At 27.7% G+C, this 15,994-nt stretch overlaps 2 protein-coding genes across 6 annotated transcripts in view; both read right to left on the bottom strand.

Annotated features, from left to right (window-relative positions):
- Window positions 1-15,994, bottom strand: part of LOC119682001 (lethal(3)malignant brain tumor-like protein 1) — a 428,722-nt gene that overhangs the window by 176,331 nt on the left and 236,397 nt on the right. The window lies entirely within an intron of this gene.
- Window positions 10,977-12,656, bottom strand: LOC119682003 (the record flags this gene model as incomplete). The annotated part of the gene is given in 1 exon segment (XM_038095330.1): window positions 10,977-12,656. A coding segment is annotated over 1 exon segment (1,544 nt), but the record flags the coding sequence as incomplete, so codon positions are not given.

The following is a 15,994-nucleotide window of genomic DNA, read 5'->3' as shown; positions in this document are numbered from 1 at the left end:
TCTGCAGACATTTTCGCAACCGGCCCTGGTGCTTATTTTATTTCCAAAAACGAAAATGAAATTTTCTTCATACAAACAAAGCACAGCTGTTTTTGTTATTGGCGAAACACGTACCGCAAATACACAAAATAAGTTACTTAATTTTAATTTCCTATTTTATTAATTGTTATAACACTTATTATAAAATGTTTTTATATGCCTATTAAAAATATAAACAATATTCAAATATTTATTTATATGCACAATTTAATATATTTATATTCTATTTTCCAGCACTCACTGTTCCGTTGCAGTGTGAACAGTAAAATACTCGTTCATACAAAATGCGTAAAGAAAACGTAGAAAATGCAAAATATGCAGAGAACTGTGCGAAAGTGTTATAAAAACATTTATAATATGTGGATTTAATCCATTGTGGTTAGGCACATTGGACATTGGAATAGTGTATGTACCACAGTGGTGCGTGTCTCGGCTAGTATAACAAACATATTTTTGCTACTTTTCTACTGTATGCTTATTTAGAATTATTCTAAATCAATGGCAAGCAAAAAACAAAAATCGTATATACAGTAAGACCCCGCTTAACGCGTAGGACAGGTTCATTCAAAAAATGCAGAGAACTGTGCGAAAGTGTTATAAAAACATTTATAATATGTGGATTTAATCCATTGTGGTTAGGCACATTGGACATTGTGATGGCATATGTACCACAATGATGTGTGTCTCGGCTAGTATACAAACTTATTTTTGCTACTTTTCTACTACATGCTTATTTGTAAACATTGATTTAGAATTAGAATTAGAATAATTCTAAATCAATGGCAAGCAAAAAACGAAAATTGTATATACAGTAAGACCCCGCTTAACGTGTAGGACAGGTTCCATCAAAATAGACCGCAATGCAAAACAGCGCTAAACGAGGCTATCTTAACATGTAAATAATGGAGTTAGGGGAAGATTGATAGAACATTGCTTAGGCATTAAATTGAATGGCCCAATTTACACTATCATGAACGTAACATGAACATGAACTTGAAAACCGGCAGCCGATAGAGTGTGATGTTAGTTCATGAATTTCAATCAATGAAATTTGCTGCTTATTTTTTAAGCTTGACACGCATACATATACAATGTTATGTTTTGGTGTTTGTGAATACTTTGAATTTCTGTACTCTGCACTACTACACACAAGCATTTTATACGTTTATACAAAACAAAACAAATTTCACGCTTCATGACAGTTCATGAAAGTGTAAACTAAACTATCAGTTCATGTTGTCGTCAAATTCATCTTACGTTTCTGATAGTGTATGTAGGCCCAAAGAATAATTTATCTTATTTTAGTTTAAAATAAGTGTCAGCTAATGTAATTATATTTTTAAAAAGCTGTTTTGTAAAATATCTTAAAAAAATGTGATTTATATCCTTTAAACAAAAACAAAAAAAAAAGTGCGGTATGCTGTCTGATGAAAAAGTCAAAAGGTTTTGAAACCTTGGTTTTATATAGGTAATATTATATACTTTATATAGAAAAGGACTATATATGCAATAATAAATATAAAATTCGTTTTTTACTTTAAAAATTTACAATATTGTTTTTAAATAATTTTTTTTTTTATTAAAAAAAAATAAAAATTATTATTTTTTGTTATATATTATTAAATAATAAAAAAATAATATAGAAATATAATTAGGTTTTTCAAAGTACTGTTATTGTACTATTATTATACTACGGAATAAGAATAAGATTGTTAAGCAGTGGCATTTATGGTAATAAAAATGTATTAATATGCGCGTAACAATGGTGACAGATACCCTTAATGAACTTTTTTTATGCTGTTTTTATAAATGACAAAAAAATTGTTAATAAAAGACTTTTATGTAACATTTAAAATTAATCTTTATTCTGCAACTTTTTTTAACTTAAACTTTAAAGTTTAAACAGAAATGCAACCCTGCAACGAGCAGTAGCAAAGCTTTGGCTCTTGTTAGTTTGACTTATTTTTTAAAGCCGTTATCGGTGTGACTGCTTTGATAATTTTTAAATGAAAGCGCAGCTTATTAGTTAAACTTTTTTGATTGTGTTTCTATAGTGTTTTATTAATAATTATAAAAAAATATATACGTATAAAGAAAATTATTTATTAGCAACAAATATGGAATGGTGTAGTGTTTTGATTGTTTTTACCACTTCTGCATTTTCTTATAAGTGTTTGCATTTGATGACGGCAAAATAATGTTTAAGGTAGGAAAAACAGAGAAATATTCTTTATTTTTGTACTATTATTTTATGTTTAATAGTATATGCGTATATAAATAAAATAAATTGTTTATGAACTAATAATTTTCTAAACTACATATTACTAATCGAAATACAAAAACAAATTAATTACGCAGAATATAAAAATATATTAATGAAGTACCGCAAATACATAAGAAAAGCAAAAAGCAAAAACAAAACTTTATAATTATGCCGTTAGTGTTTACTTCTTTTCTCGTTTTTTACAAAACAATTGTAAAAATAATGAAAAAACAAATATTTATTGCAAAATAATTACTGATGCTGCCAGAATATATATATTTCTTATATTTATATATAGAATATTTATATATTTCTAATAAATAATAAATTTATGTTATTCATATTCATATCAATATCTAATTCTTTACACAACGCTAAACAAAATTGTATTTTATTGATATATATTATGCAAACAATTTATATATATAAATATATATATATATATGTATATATATATATATATATATTATTAATAAAAAATTTTATATAAATTTTAATATTCAATTTATTTGAACTAATTAAACAAATTTAATAAATATTATTATTAATGTCAAGCACTCACCATAGAAGTATAATATAGTTAGGTTAGGTTGTACCGGCGATCCCAGAGGGATCCACTTAGGCTTATAGGCCCATTGTGAATAATATAGTTAAAAAACCACAAATATGTTAATATGAATGCGTAGACAAAATTAATGATCGTAATGGACATATCATCAACAAAAAATCAAAAATTGAAAACCTTGATTAATTGAACCTTGATTACAGTTAAGTAAATCAGAAATTGCAAATTATAGACATGTTATCTTGGAACTTGCAAAACCTGTGAGAACTCACACAATAGATGAAGTCATATCCTATATTGAAGGATTGAAAAATTATTTTTTTATTTGTAATAAAACTGTTTTAGTTATTTAGATTACAGGAAAAATTGATATATTTATTTATATATATATTTGGTTTGTATTAATCAATTATATTTTAAAATATATAAATATAGTATATTAAATATAATATATATTACATAAAATCATACTTGTGTATTAGTATAATTATTATTTCCTCTACTCCATCAGGAGTATAGACTTGTTATATAGAATCTCCAATAATAATTTCTATCTCTAGAAATATAACGTAATTCATTTAAAGTTTTGCTGGTGTTATTTGTTATCGTTTTTCTTCAGGTGCTACATGGTCTTCCTTTGTGTTAGTTGCATTGGGGGTTCCATTGAAGTGTTGCGTGTCATATTTCGTTGTACCACTTTCGAAAAGTGTGGATTATGCAAGTGAAGTGAATGACAAATTTCCAATCATATAATGATGGTTGGAGGTTTGAGCATTAATAACAATATTTTTATGATTGCGTTTAGCGTTCATTTGGGCGCCTTCGCGATGGTTTTGGGGAGCGAATAGTTGCGCGTCTAAGCGATTCGCGGACGATGATAACTCTCTTACAAAAGTATCGCTAAAGCATCGTCTTTAGCGATACTTCCGCGAAAAATAAAGCACGCGAAAGCATTGCGGACGACTCTTCAACGATTAAAAATGTACGTTAGGCACAAAACAAAATAAACTTCACTCTTCATGACAGTTTATGATAGTATAAACTGAACTGTTGTTGTTCATGTTGTTGTCAAGTTCATCTATGACAAGTAAAAAAGAAAAATTGTATATATTGCCAACGCTTCGTGTACATATTGCTTTAAAGCTAAGCAATAATGTTTATGGTTTCTACACAACATTTGTTCGACCATGAGCAAAAACATTGTTACAACTGCATTATCACCTAAGAAGACGACCAAAATTATATAAGATTTTTAAAAAAATTAATTTTTTTAAAGTTGTAATAAAAAGTATAAACGTACATATGCAAATTCAAATAAAAAGCAAATTAAGATAAAAATATAGAAATGTTGCTAAAAACATTCAATTTACTCGGTGTATTTGAGTAGCTTGTTGCATAAAATATACTACGTTGCAACCTCTTAAGAGAGTATACATGTCCGCATATTAATACCAGAGATAACATATTTTATACGTAAACATACAGCGCTTAAAGCCAAGTACTAACTACTGTTTTCTTCGACTCCCAAATATTTGTCGTTGTTCCTTTTAGTTTTTGATTCAGGTATATTAGACAAATAATCATATGAGTTTTCCCATTTCTATTCGCCTTTAGGATTATTTTTAGTACTCTTTTTATTTAATTATTTGTTTTAATTTCAGTAGATTTTTGAAAAAGTTTGAAGAAAGATAGTAATATATAATATTGCACCGCGTTCCTAAAAAAATAGTTCCGTTGATATTTCAGAAACGTCTACATAATATGGTCGTAAAGAATTGATCCTATGGGTACTTGATGAAGGTATGGTTGTCGACATTATACTATAGCCGTATTTTAGCTTTGCAGAGATACCGAGCTTAGAAATTGATCATTGAATTTTCGAAAATTCATCGAATTCATTGATCATTGAATTGATCCTATGGGTACTTGATGAAGGTATGGTTGTCGACATTATACTATAGTCGTTTTTTAGCTTTGCAGAGATACCGAGCTTAGAAATTGATCATTGAATTTTCGAAAATTCAAAGCAGTGTATATATGTAGTCAATATTAGAGCGAACATATCGAGAGTAGCTTCTACCTTGCACACACTTAAAGAGCCTTGTATACGGCAGATACTCGGCTGTCCCCGCAATAGCTGGCGTATATAGTCCGGTCGCATTTATTGAGAATATGAATATCTACAATATTCTAGATTTAGGAATTTGATAAACACTTTGTATAGCTTGTATTCAGAAGACGATTCAGAGTTTCGTCTTCCTTCACGTTACATATAGATATGGTGTGATTAATAGTCGTCTGTAGGCAGCGTTTAGGTTCCATGTACTATTTGAACATGTAACCGATTATTAATAAAAAAACAAACAAAATTAAATAAATAAATAGTAAATACTGATACCTACTTTACTCTTTGTCATTACAAAAAATATTATTACTAGTTTTGTTAGTTATTTTTGATGAATTTTGTCTGGAAACATAAGAAAATAAAATGAATGCTTTTTCACATCTGTAATATTTTCACTGAATTTCTTCGCTTTACCAAGAATTATGTTAATATTTTCCTTAATTTTCTCTAAATATTTGAGTTTATTTTTATCTGTCAATATATTAAACAGAGTGCAACATACCAGAATCTAACGGCTGTAGTCTATTTCATATCCAGAAACAATTTTGACAACAGATCTAATTTCTTTGTAATATACAGATTTTGGGTGAATATCTTGATATTGGTAGCAATCAATGTAGTCTAATAAGAAATTTATTATATATATATTATAACTAAATTTATGGACACCAGTATTTTCACTTCGGCGGTACTGGTTTTTCTTCTAGTCATTTGACTCAGTGGCAATTCTCGTCCGACAGTGTACAGTAGCAAATTATAGATGATAATATTGTATGACAAAGAATAAATTCTTTATATTTTTCAATAGTTTTAGATTAATTTCAGGCTTTCAATAATGGGTCAGTGTTCAAAAAGTATGGTTTTAATAGGTAATTAAACAAATTCAGTTTAACATTCAAAGTGGTCATATATAGAATAGAAAAACTAACGAAACAAATTGCCAAAAACAACTATTTCTCATTTTCCAACCATAAGAATAAAACAAGGGTAGAGTTTATTTTTGCTTTTAATTCTCCATTTGCTCCTTGGGCAACTTTATTAATTATTGCTTTCAGTTTCGTTCATATTGTCATCAATTTCGTTTGCTTCATGGATTGCAATCCACCGACGTGGCGTGTCTTGAATCCACCGGGACACATTCCATATGATTGAATATTGGTTCCTTTATATATAAGTTTTTGAGGAAATCTAACGGATCCTCTCAATAGATTAGTTAATACTGTCTATGTGGTTTAATTTGGTAACTGTCTTCTGTTATTGCCTTTGTTACAATATTTGGTCACGATCAATTATTCCAGAAACCCACATATGGGAAGCATAACATTTATTCCTTTACTGCATACTACAAAATTTATCTAAGGTATTATAAAATTGTCCTTTTTCCTCATCTTTATAGACTTTTGTAATCTTATCTACTTTATATTTCTATTGGAAAATAATTTTTTTTAGCGGAATTCAGAATGTTTACATATATGCGAATACTTATTTATTTGTTACCTTTTCTGTTTAAATACGGTATTTAAATAATTTAAACTCATTATTTCTACCAATAATTGCGATCGATTCTGATATACAATGGATTTACATACATCTTCCATACAGAAGTACGGTTTCGGTTTATAAAATTTCTTATATTCAAAATATCATTACAAGGATTTGCACAAATATATTTTGTTCTGTTATTCAATACTTTTAGTGCAGTTAGCTAGCATTTTATTTTCTATATTGTACACATATTTCATTTGATTGTGATAAAAGTGATATTTACTTACCTAAAACCAAGTTTGAAAAATTGAAACATTTAATTTTTTTTAATTATTTATTTTGTTATTGTTGCATGCACGAAAATTGTTAATATTTATTAAGTTTTACACTTACACAATATTTTAAATATTCAATTAAACTTATATATTATTTGATTTTCTTGTGGATTACAACAAATAATTAAATGTAAATAACTTTCTTTGTCGGTATCTTGTTCTGTACTTGATTAGCTGCATTTGTAAGATTGTATATTTGAAATGGAAATACATAATACATATACATATACATATACATATATATGTGTATAGGTTATACGTATATATGTATTTAGTTATAAACAATATGGATTATTGTTTTATATATCAATGAGTAAATGTAGAAATATTATAAACATGCAAATTCTTATCACTTTATTTAAATCTTAATAATTATTAATTTTTATAGTTTCTGTGAATATAGTTATATACATGTTTATAAATATATTATATATATTTATTTTACATCAAACACATTTTACATTAATAATAATATTACATTAATAATAGCATTACATTAATAATATTAATTTTATATTATAACTTGTATTTTGGATGATTTAATTAATTTTGTACATTTGGATTACCTAGAATTAATAATATTTTGATAAGGCATAGGTATCGATCATAGGAATTAATATCATCTTATCCTCTGTAAATATTTGGTATAGGATTATAATTTCATTCTGTATGGTCGTATATATAATATTTGAATTTTAACAATTTTGTTATGTTTTTATTTATAACAACATAACACAACATTACAATAAATTATAATAATTTAATTAATTATATTATTATTACCCAAATTATTATTATCGGTTTTCACTCTCTTGAGCAACATTTAGGGCATTTAGGTACTCGAAATGTAATCTGTTGCTTCCCATTTGCGCTTTTGGTGTGTTACTCGGTTATCGAGTTTGTTACAAGTGATCGTGAACACCTCTTTTATTATTTTATTTAATATATTATTAATTATAATGTTATTTTTAATATTTTTTTATTTTTTTATAAAGCGTACCTACAAATCTACTCTTATTCCTCTTTTAATAATTTAAACAATATATAAAAGTTAGCGTAATTCAATTTATTATATATAGCATATTTATTGTATAGTGATATAGTGAATAAATTATTATCAGAAGAGTAGGAATATAATATTTTATAAAATAAAAACGCGTAAAAAATTTATGAATAAATATTTTAATATATAAATCAAATGAAATAATTTTAATGTCAGTGTATTGCAAACAATTTGTTGACACTATGTTTAAATGTTTATTCACACTTATAAGTGAAATACAGAAGAATTTAGAACTCAGTTAAAAAAATTGATTTTAGTCTATTAATGTCTATTAATTGTATATATTTGGTTATGAACTATTTATATTTAATAATAGATTTGTACGAGGAGAGGGAAAAGTTTTTTTATTCTAAACATTTTTAATTATCTCTTCATTTAATTATTTGTTTCTTTTATTGTTTTAACTATAATTTTTTTTAAGTTTTATATTTTTATGAAATTTGTTTTTTATTTTCTCTCTCTTTCTTTAAATTTATTTTATTATATTTTCGTTACATTATATTATATTTTTTTATTACGAGTACGTTGTTTATTACACTGTACATAATTATTATTTATTATGAGATTAAAAACTTATTATGTGTGATTTTAAATAAATTTTGCTAAGTATTTTATTAGATTTAAAAAATTTTTATATTTCAGTTTTTAATACAAATTATTTACTTTCAATCTTATAACATATATTATTTACTGAATATTATTATTTAATTTTTATTTTTCACACAAATTATTTCTTTGTTCTATTATTTATAGCTCCCTATATTTTATTATATGTAATTGTTTGTAACATATTTTGATTTATTTTTATTTTTATTGATTTTTATATAAATTATATAAATTGAAATACAATTTTTTAATCAATGTGTATTTTTAAATTTATTTATTTTCTCATAATATTATATATACATAAAGTATTATTTCTTACTTCAATCGATACCCATGCCCCGCTTAATTACTTTTGTTTTTAAAAAATTAAATGGCATAAGTGTTATAAACTTTTATTTTGGTAATAACAAATTCATATTTGGAATTTGTTATATATAACTTTTTGTTTTTTGTTATTGAAGAATAAGTATTTTGTTAATTTTTGTTATTTTTTTTTATATCAACATATAGTTTTCAATTCAGCGGCGGGGTAACTTCTCTCAATAGTTTTCCATATTCTTGAATTTTTTCTGGGATCTTCAATTAACGATGTCTACAACATTTTATTTAAAGAACTGTTCCTTCTGTTAAAATTAAAATTATATGAAATTAAATACTTTACATATATATGAGAAAGAAATCAGTCGTAAATTTTTTTAATGACACTTTAGTTAGATTAGCATAAAATTTTTGGTATATTAGTTTGGTTAAATATTTTTCTTAATAGTAGTTTTATTTACAATTAAAATCTTAAAATTTGAACGAATAAGTTTATTAATACATAATATTCACTTATAATTTTGAAGTGAAAATTTAAGTCAGTCAAAACATATATAATATTTTTAAAAAATTTTAAAATTTTAATTAATATAAACATTAAAAATAAAATATTTTACTAAAACTAAACCTAAAATATATTTATTTTTTATATATTCATATTGATTTAGTATTACATTGCATACATTATTCAATATTATAGTTTCGGGGATTATTCTATTAATTTAAGGTTGAAAATTTTTAACTTAAATAAATTTCATGATCTGTATTTAGAACTGACCTCGTCTCTCTCTCAAACTAAAACTCTTTAATATATTTAATGAAATAATCATATATGAGTAACATATATTATATTACAAAATGTTTTTATCATATATATCTTATGGATCTATATATCTTATGGATTAATCTATTTTTAATCTAACATGTATATTAAATAAATATTATATTGAAAGGTATAAGTTTTGTTCTTTGAAAAAATTCCTACAGGAGAATAATATGTATTAATAATATTAACTCGTACAGAGGTTCATAATATATTTTTATACATATATTCTTTAAAAAAGGTACTTGAAATAGAGGACATTAAAACCGGAAAAATTTATATATGGTTAATAACAATGTTTTTATATAAGACTTTAAATTCCATTTAAAGAATTAGTCATATAAACGATATGGAAAATTTCTGTTAAATAATGTACTCGTATTAGAGACGGGTAATGGGTTCTGTTGTATCTTTTCCAAAAAATAGAAATTATTTAATACTATTAAATCATTGCAGGATTTTTAAAGAAGTGTGTTTATCTTATAGGATATTTAGGAAAAATTTGAAATTGCTTACAGTGGAAATTTTATTTACAATGGTGTTAATTTATTTCAATAATGTAGAATTTCTCTTATAAGTGATTTCGTCTATAGAGTTTTTAAGTAATAGAGAGAAAGCTAGACTAAAATTTGTCGGTGTATCGGATTTTGAGCATATTCGAATAATAAGCAATTAATTGAACCCCTTCGCACTAGCGGGGGTAAGTGAAGAAACACAGCAATTTTTGTTGCGAAAAACTGAAGAGGTGTAATCATTTTCTCTCTAAAAATAGAAACCGGTTTCAAGCGTCAGGTTGTCGCTAGTACAAATAAGCAAATTGCCTTACTGCAAGACATGCCTTGGGTTATCGTGAGTACTACAAAAGCAAGTACCTGTAACTTATGTATGACTTACGTTTAACCTGCAATAAGGTGGAAAGAGGAAAGAAAGGAAAGAGCTAGTTCTTAAAAAAACAACTTAAAGGATTTTTATTAAAATCTAAATAAAAATTCGTAAAATAATAAACACTTTTGATTTGTTGTTAGTTAGCACTTTAAATAATTTTATATAGTTTTGTTAGTGATGAAACTTGAACTAGATTATCAATATCGCTAAATTTATGATAATCTCAAAATCTTTTTGCTGATATATTCATAAATTAACTACTGATAAATTACCCTGCATATCCCTTGTAGTTTGACGAAGTCTTAAGATGAAAAACTCGATAATTCGAATTTGAAATTCAATTTTAAAAATATTTTTTAACAGAATGATCCTACAATTTAGGTTTATTTACTATGCAACACCATATTCTTTATGATTAGTTATATATGAATATATAATGTTATCTATATTAGGCTGGTCTTTACTTGCAGGTATTTTAGGTATATCAGGAATGCAATGATTTAAAACAGAAAAATACTTAATTGATATTACTTATATTCATTAACAAAGTAAATAAACGTTTGATTTTTCTCTAAATATATTGCAATGAATTTGGAGTCAATTATTTAGATTTCAGCAGCATTACCTCGTAATACCGAAAATCTCTGTCTTTTAAAACTGGCACCGTCCGCTCTTCGACTAATTGCCTTTAAATTTGTAGTTGGTTCAAAATACCTTCTATTTGTTTGATTGTACTTGCGACTCTGTATGGCTAAATCGTCCAGTAATAGCTCATTGGAGGACTTTGAACGTTTTGGCAAATGATTGAGAACACTACGTAGTGGACTGCAAGTGGTCGTGCTGTTTGATACTGAGGCCGAGCTTCTATTTATTTGAGATTTTTTGGTGCCAACAGGTAACCGACTTTTAATAGTGTTATGCTGGGGCGTAAGAACTGGAGGTGCAGGTGCTGGTGGTTTAGTTTGTTTACGTAACTTTAAGTGCTTAACGAATGACTGACTTAATGTGGAGCCCCGCAAGAAATCGTTATCCATATTGTCCGTATTTTCTTCGCCTTCTACTTCACGGTGCAAGTCCATTTGTGGTGGAAACTTGTGCAGGCTGCTACTTGCTGTTGGCATTTTTACATTTAGCTGCTCACGTTTCAGTAAATTATCAGATGGAGTTTTACTTAGTATGTGCTTTGGTTTAATTTGTGTGGACTTCAAACGGTCAAACAAATTGCTTACTGTGGTGGCACGTTCTTTTTGTGCCGATAGCGGCATTATGGCGCGTCGACTCGGCACTTGTATGCCATTACCAAGCCGTTTGCTGTTGTCATCTGCAAGTGTATGTATGTGCGAATTTGATTTACTCAATAGTGGTGGTGGTGGTGGTGCTGGTTTTTTATGTGCGAGCGTTGTTAGTCGCTTAGGCGTATTACCAGGACGTCCAAAATTGTTAATATCATTAACACTAGCAGCTTTGAAAACATCGTCGTCGAGTTCACTCAAACTTACCAAATTTTCTTCGCCTGGTGTCAGTGAATTGCTTGTCACTGCATTACCACCGCTGGTAAATTCGTCATCATTATCACCATCACCATCACAATCACCATCATCATCATCTTCATCTACGCCACTATAACCAGCAAAGATCTCATCAAAAGCGGCATTGACAATGACAGTCTCATCTTCGTCATTACTCAGCTGTGGACTATTATTGTTGCACATCTGCGCTGCACTTTGGCTAGCAAATTTTCGGCTGGGTATGGTGCCGAATAGATTCTTACGATAATCCTCGTCTATGTTGTAATATTGCGCAGCAATTGCTGTCAAATCGTTAACATTGCTGTCAGTGCTGTCGTTGCTGCACTCATGTTGCCGCTGCAAACTCAATGTGCTGCGTTTAATTGGACTTATGTTGGCCATGTGCGCAGTGGTCAGGGCTTGTGTGCTTGAGCTGTTCATATGCGTTAGTTGCGGCGTTAGTGTTAGTGTGTTGTGCCTATCGTGCAATAAATTGCTGTCATATGACGACAACAATTGTTGTTGACTTTGTTGTAAGAGTTTTTGACGCGTTTCATGTGATTTACGCTTTAGCTGCTGATATTTATTGTTGCTGGTGCCATGTGTGGTACGATTCATAGTTGTATTTGCTGCATTTGTTGTAATTGCTGTTGTTGTAGTTGCTGTTGTTGGTGGTGCAGTACACAAAATCGTGTTATTATTATGATTACTATACTTACTGTATTGCTGCTGCTGTTGCTGCTGCTGTTGTTGCTGTTGGTGTTCGAGTTGTTGCTGCTCAGCTTGACGACGTTGCATGGCCATCGTTTCGAAAGTATGCACTACACTGCCAACATGCGTACTAATCTCAGGTATACCTAAATCGCCGCTAAACATATCGCGCTGATGACGTTGGTGGCTTGTCAGCAATTCTCCACCACTGGCGCGCTTATTAACGGTAGTTATGCCGGGTGTCTTTTTGTATAAGGTACCAGCGGAAGCACTCGGTCTAAGCAGTGCCTGTGAGCGTGGCCTACGACGCTGCGGAAATTGTTCAACGAACTCGGCGGCTTCCTGCTGCCACAACAGGTTGCCATAATTGTCGAAAACATTGGCTGTGGTGCTGGTTGTGGTCTAAATGAGCGCATTATATATGGGCATATGTATTTTGTATGTATGTATGCGGTAGTGTTTGTTTGTTTGTTTGTGTTGGTTGACAATTGGAATATTTCATAGACAATTGGAATCCCATATGGAAATTTAAATAAAAAATTTAAATTAAATAATATTAAATTTTTGAAAATTAATATATAGTGGCTGGTGAGCTTTACTTCAACTTTATAAAAATGTATATGATATATTTTTTTTATGAGGATGAATTCACATAAATTTACACAATTATACATAAATTTGAGAAATTTCAATCTAAGTTAATTAAGTAGCTAAAATATGAATAAGATTTTAATTTTTTCACAAATATTTTAATTACTAATATTGTTTATATTTGTTTCACTACAACAGTGAATTATGCATTTCTTCAATGAGTTCACATGTAGTATATACTTAAGAGATAATACTAGTTTTCTCCTCATTATAATAAATATATATTTATACATATATAACCTTTTACTATTTATTATTCATATGTAATTAGCTATAAAGTAATCAGTTAATACCACCAACTTTATTAAGTACTTTGAGGCTATATTTAATTTATTTGGTTTTTATTTCATTATTTCATGTTTTATTTTAGTGCTCAGCTAAAAAAAAATCCGCTTCAAAAATTTTTTACATATGTGAAAAGCATTTTACTATAAAAATTATAGTTATAAATTTAAATTAATTTTTTTAAATAATTTCATAAAAAATCACAACTTTACCACCAAAATCACTGCACTTATTAAGGATTTAAGTGTATTTATGTCAAATGCTATTTACGAGTATCTAAAAAAAGATTTGCATATGTGGTTTTCTTCTGTATATGATTAAAATGACAGTGTATCAGACCCAGAAAAATGTTTTCATATTACCAGAATAGATAAAAAAAACGATTAATAATCAAAAAAAAATTGTTAATAATTTATGGAAGAATAGTATCGATTTCTTAAAATGATAGAAGAATAGTTTTTATTTAATAAAGAAGAGGAATGATACAGCAATTAGTCAAATGTCACCAACCAACTTATTGAATAGTGGAATTTTAAATATATTTTAAAAATAGAGGATACATTCTTGTAACACTTTTCCTTGATATACCTTCATAGAAAGACTTGGTTACTTTCTAAGATACAACCTATATACACTTCATAGCTAAATATTTCGATGTAATTAAAAGGCAAATGACTTTTATTAGAAATATATGACAGTTTACAATTATATTTTTTATTAATCTTACTGTTATTCTATATGTTGAGTTTAGCAATACATTCTGAGTTTGGAACCAATATAGCTGTGCTTCAAGCGGTTATATGGATGCTTAACAAAAGCTCAAAGTACATAAATTCGAATATATGAAAAGTTTTAAAGATGTGTGAACTCATAAGAAAAAGTGAAGTCAATCAGGTAAAGAGAAAGATAGAATACTGTATATTTTTTAAAAAATAATATTTTTAAAATTTTCGGGGAATAATTGTAATGTATAAAGAGTTTGTATAATTTTTAATTAAAATGGTACAGAATGGTTTAGATATTTGCACTATTAAAGTTATATTTAGTATAACTGAGGCATTTTATAAGTTTTTATTAAATGTATGAAAGGCATTAAAGAAGCAATAAAAATCCATTAGACTTCCTTTTAGAATGAATGATTTTTTGATATTCTAAGCACTATCCCAATTATTACCACCATCACTTTCTGTATTACACTGAGCTATCTGTCGACAAACAAGAAGCAAATACTGAGCAAGGTGTATAGGCAGAAACATACTTTGCCTACACTTAAACTACATGACTCTAAGAATATTACTTTCTCATCTAAATAACCAATTAACATAATGAACACAAAACTATTTTGTAGAATTAGAAGAAAATATCAGCGTGGTTGTTAGTTCATTTGGTAATTCTACTGCCATCAGATACAGATTATGGGTTCGATAAGCAATTGGAGGTAAAACTCTTCTCAGATTAAAGAAACTAACATTCAACAATATGCCGTGCAAGCATTGATAATAGCACAGACTGATTAAGTAGCACTGGATTGTTCTAGTGAAAAGGTCTTCAAAAATGTCCTTTCATACAAATGTTAGAAAAATAAATAAAGTTCTCCTATGTATGTATAAAGAGATTAGCATTAAATTGCGAGTTAAAATTTAGAAGGTTTACTGGGTTGATTATATCATGAGAATGGAATACAAAGACACAATGAAAAGATTTTCAAAGCTGTTGTTGGAGGAAGAATATGTATGCGATGGAGTGATAAGGTTGAGGGAAAATAAATACTAATGAGATGATATATTTAATAATGTTTAATACAAATTTTATTAATTTAATAAAATAACACTTAAAATAAAAATAAACTTGTTCCGAAATATTTGTAAAAAACCAAGTAGAGTGTCTATCCTAATTCATTTATAATTTTATAATACGTATAATATTATTTTTGTTACAATCCAGAATATACTAAAACTAGACACCACCTAAGTGGTGAAGTCTTTGTCTACTAGGTACAGAGTATTCGTAACGAAGGAAAACTGAGTTTTTGATATACATTTAACAAAGACAACAGACATAAGTCTCTGAAGGACTCATCTTAATAAGTGATATTTCAGGTTACAGTGACATGTACTATAAAGTTATTATATTGAAGTCAACTCTTCTAAGCGACTAAAATACATTAATAGAACTTCCCATTGCTGGGACAAGGAAGTGTTTGATATTAGAACTATATTGTGTATATAATGCCTTCAATTGTAGAAGTACGCTTATCAAGAAAGTGTTAACATGTTGCATAGCTTTATTATTCATTTGAAAGCTAATATCATCTATGAGAACTATTTCGTTA

The sequence above is a fragment of the Teleopsis dalmanni genome, chromosome 2 (assembly GCF_002237135.1).
Source record: "Teleopsis dalmanni isolate 2A chromosome 2, ASM223713v2, whole genome shotgun sequence".
In the NCBI taxonomy this organism is placed as follows: Eukaryota; Metazoa; Arthropoda; class Insecta; order Diptera; family Diopsidae; genus Teleopsis; species Teleopsis dalmanni.
Note: the sequence above shows the minus strand (reverse complement) of the source record. Positions and strands in the feature narration are given on the sequence as shown.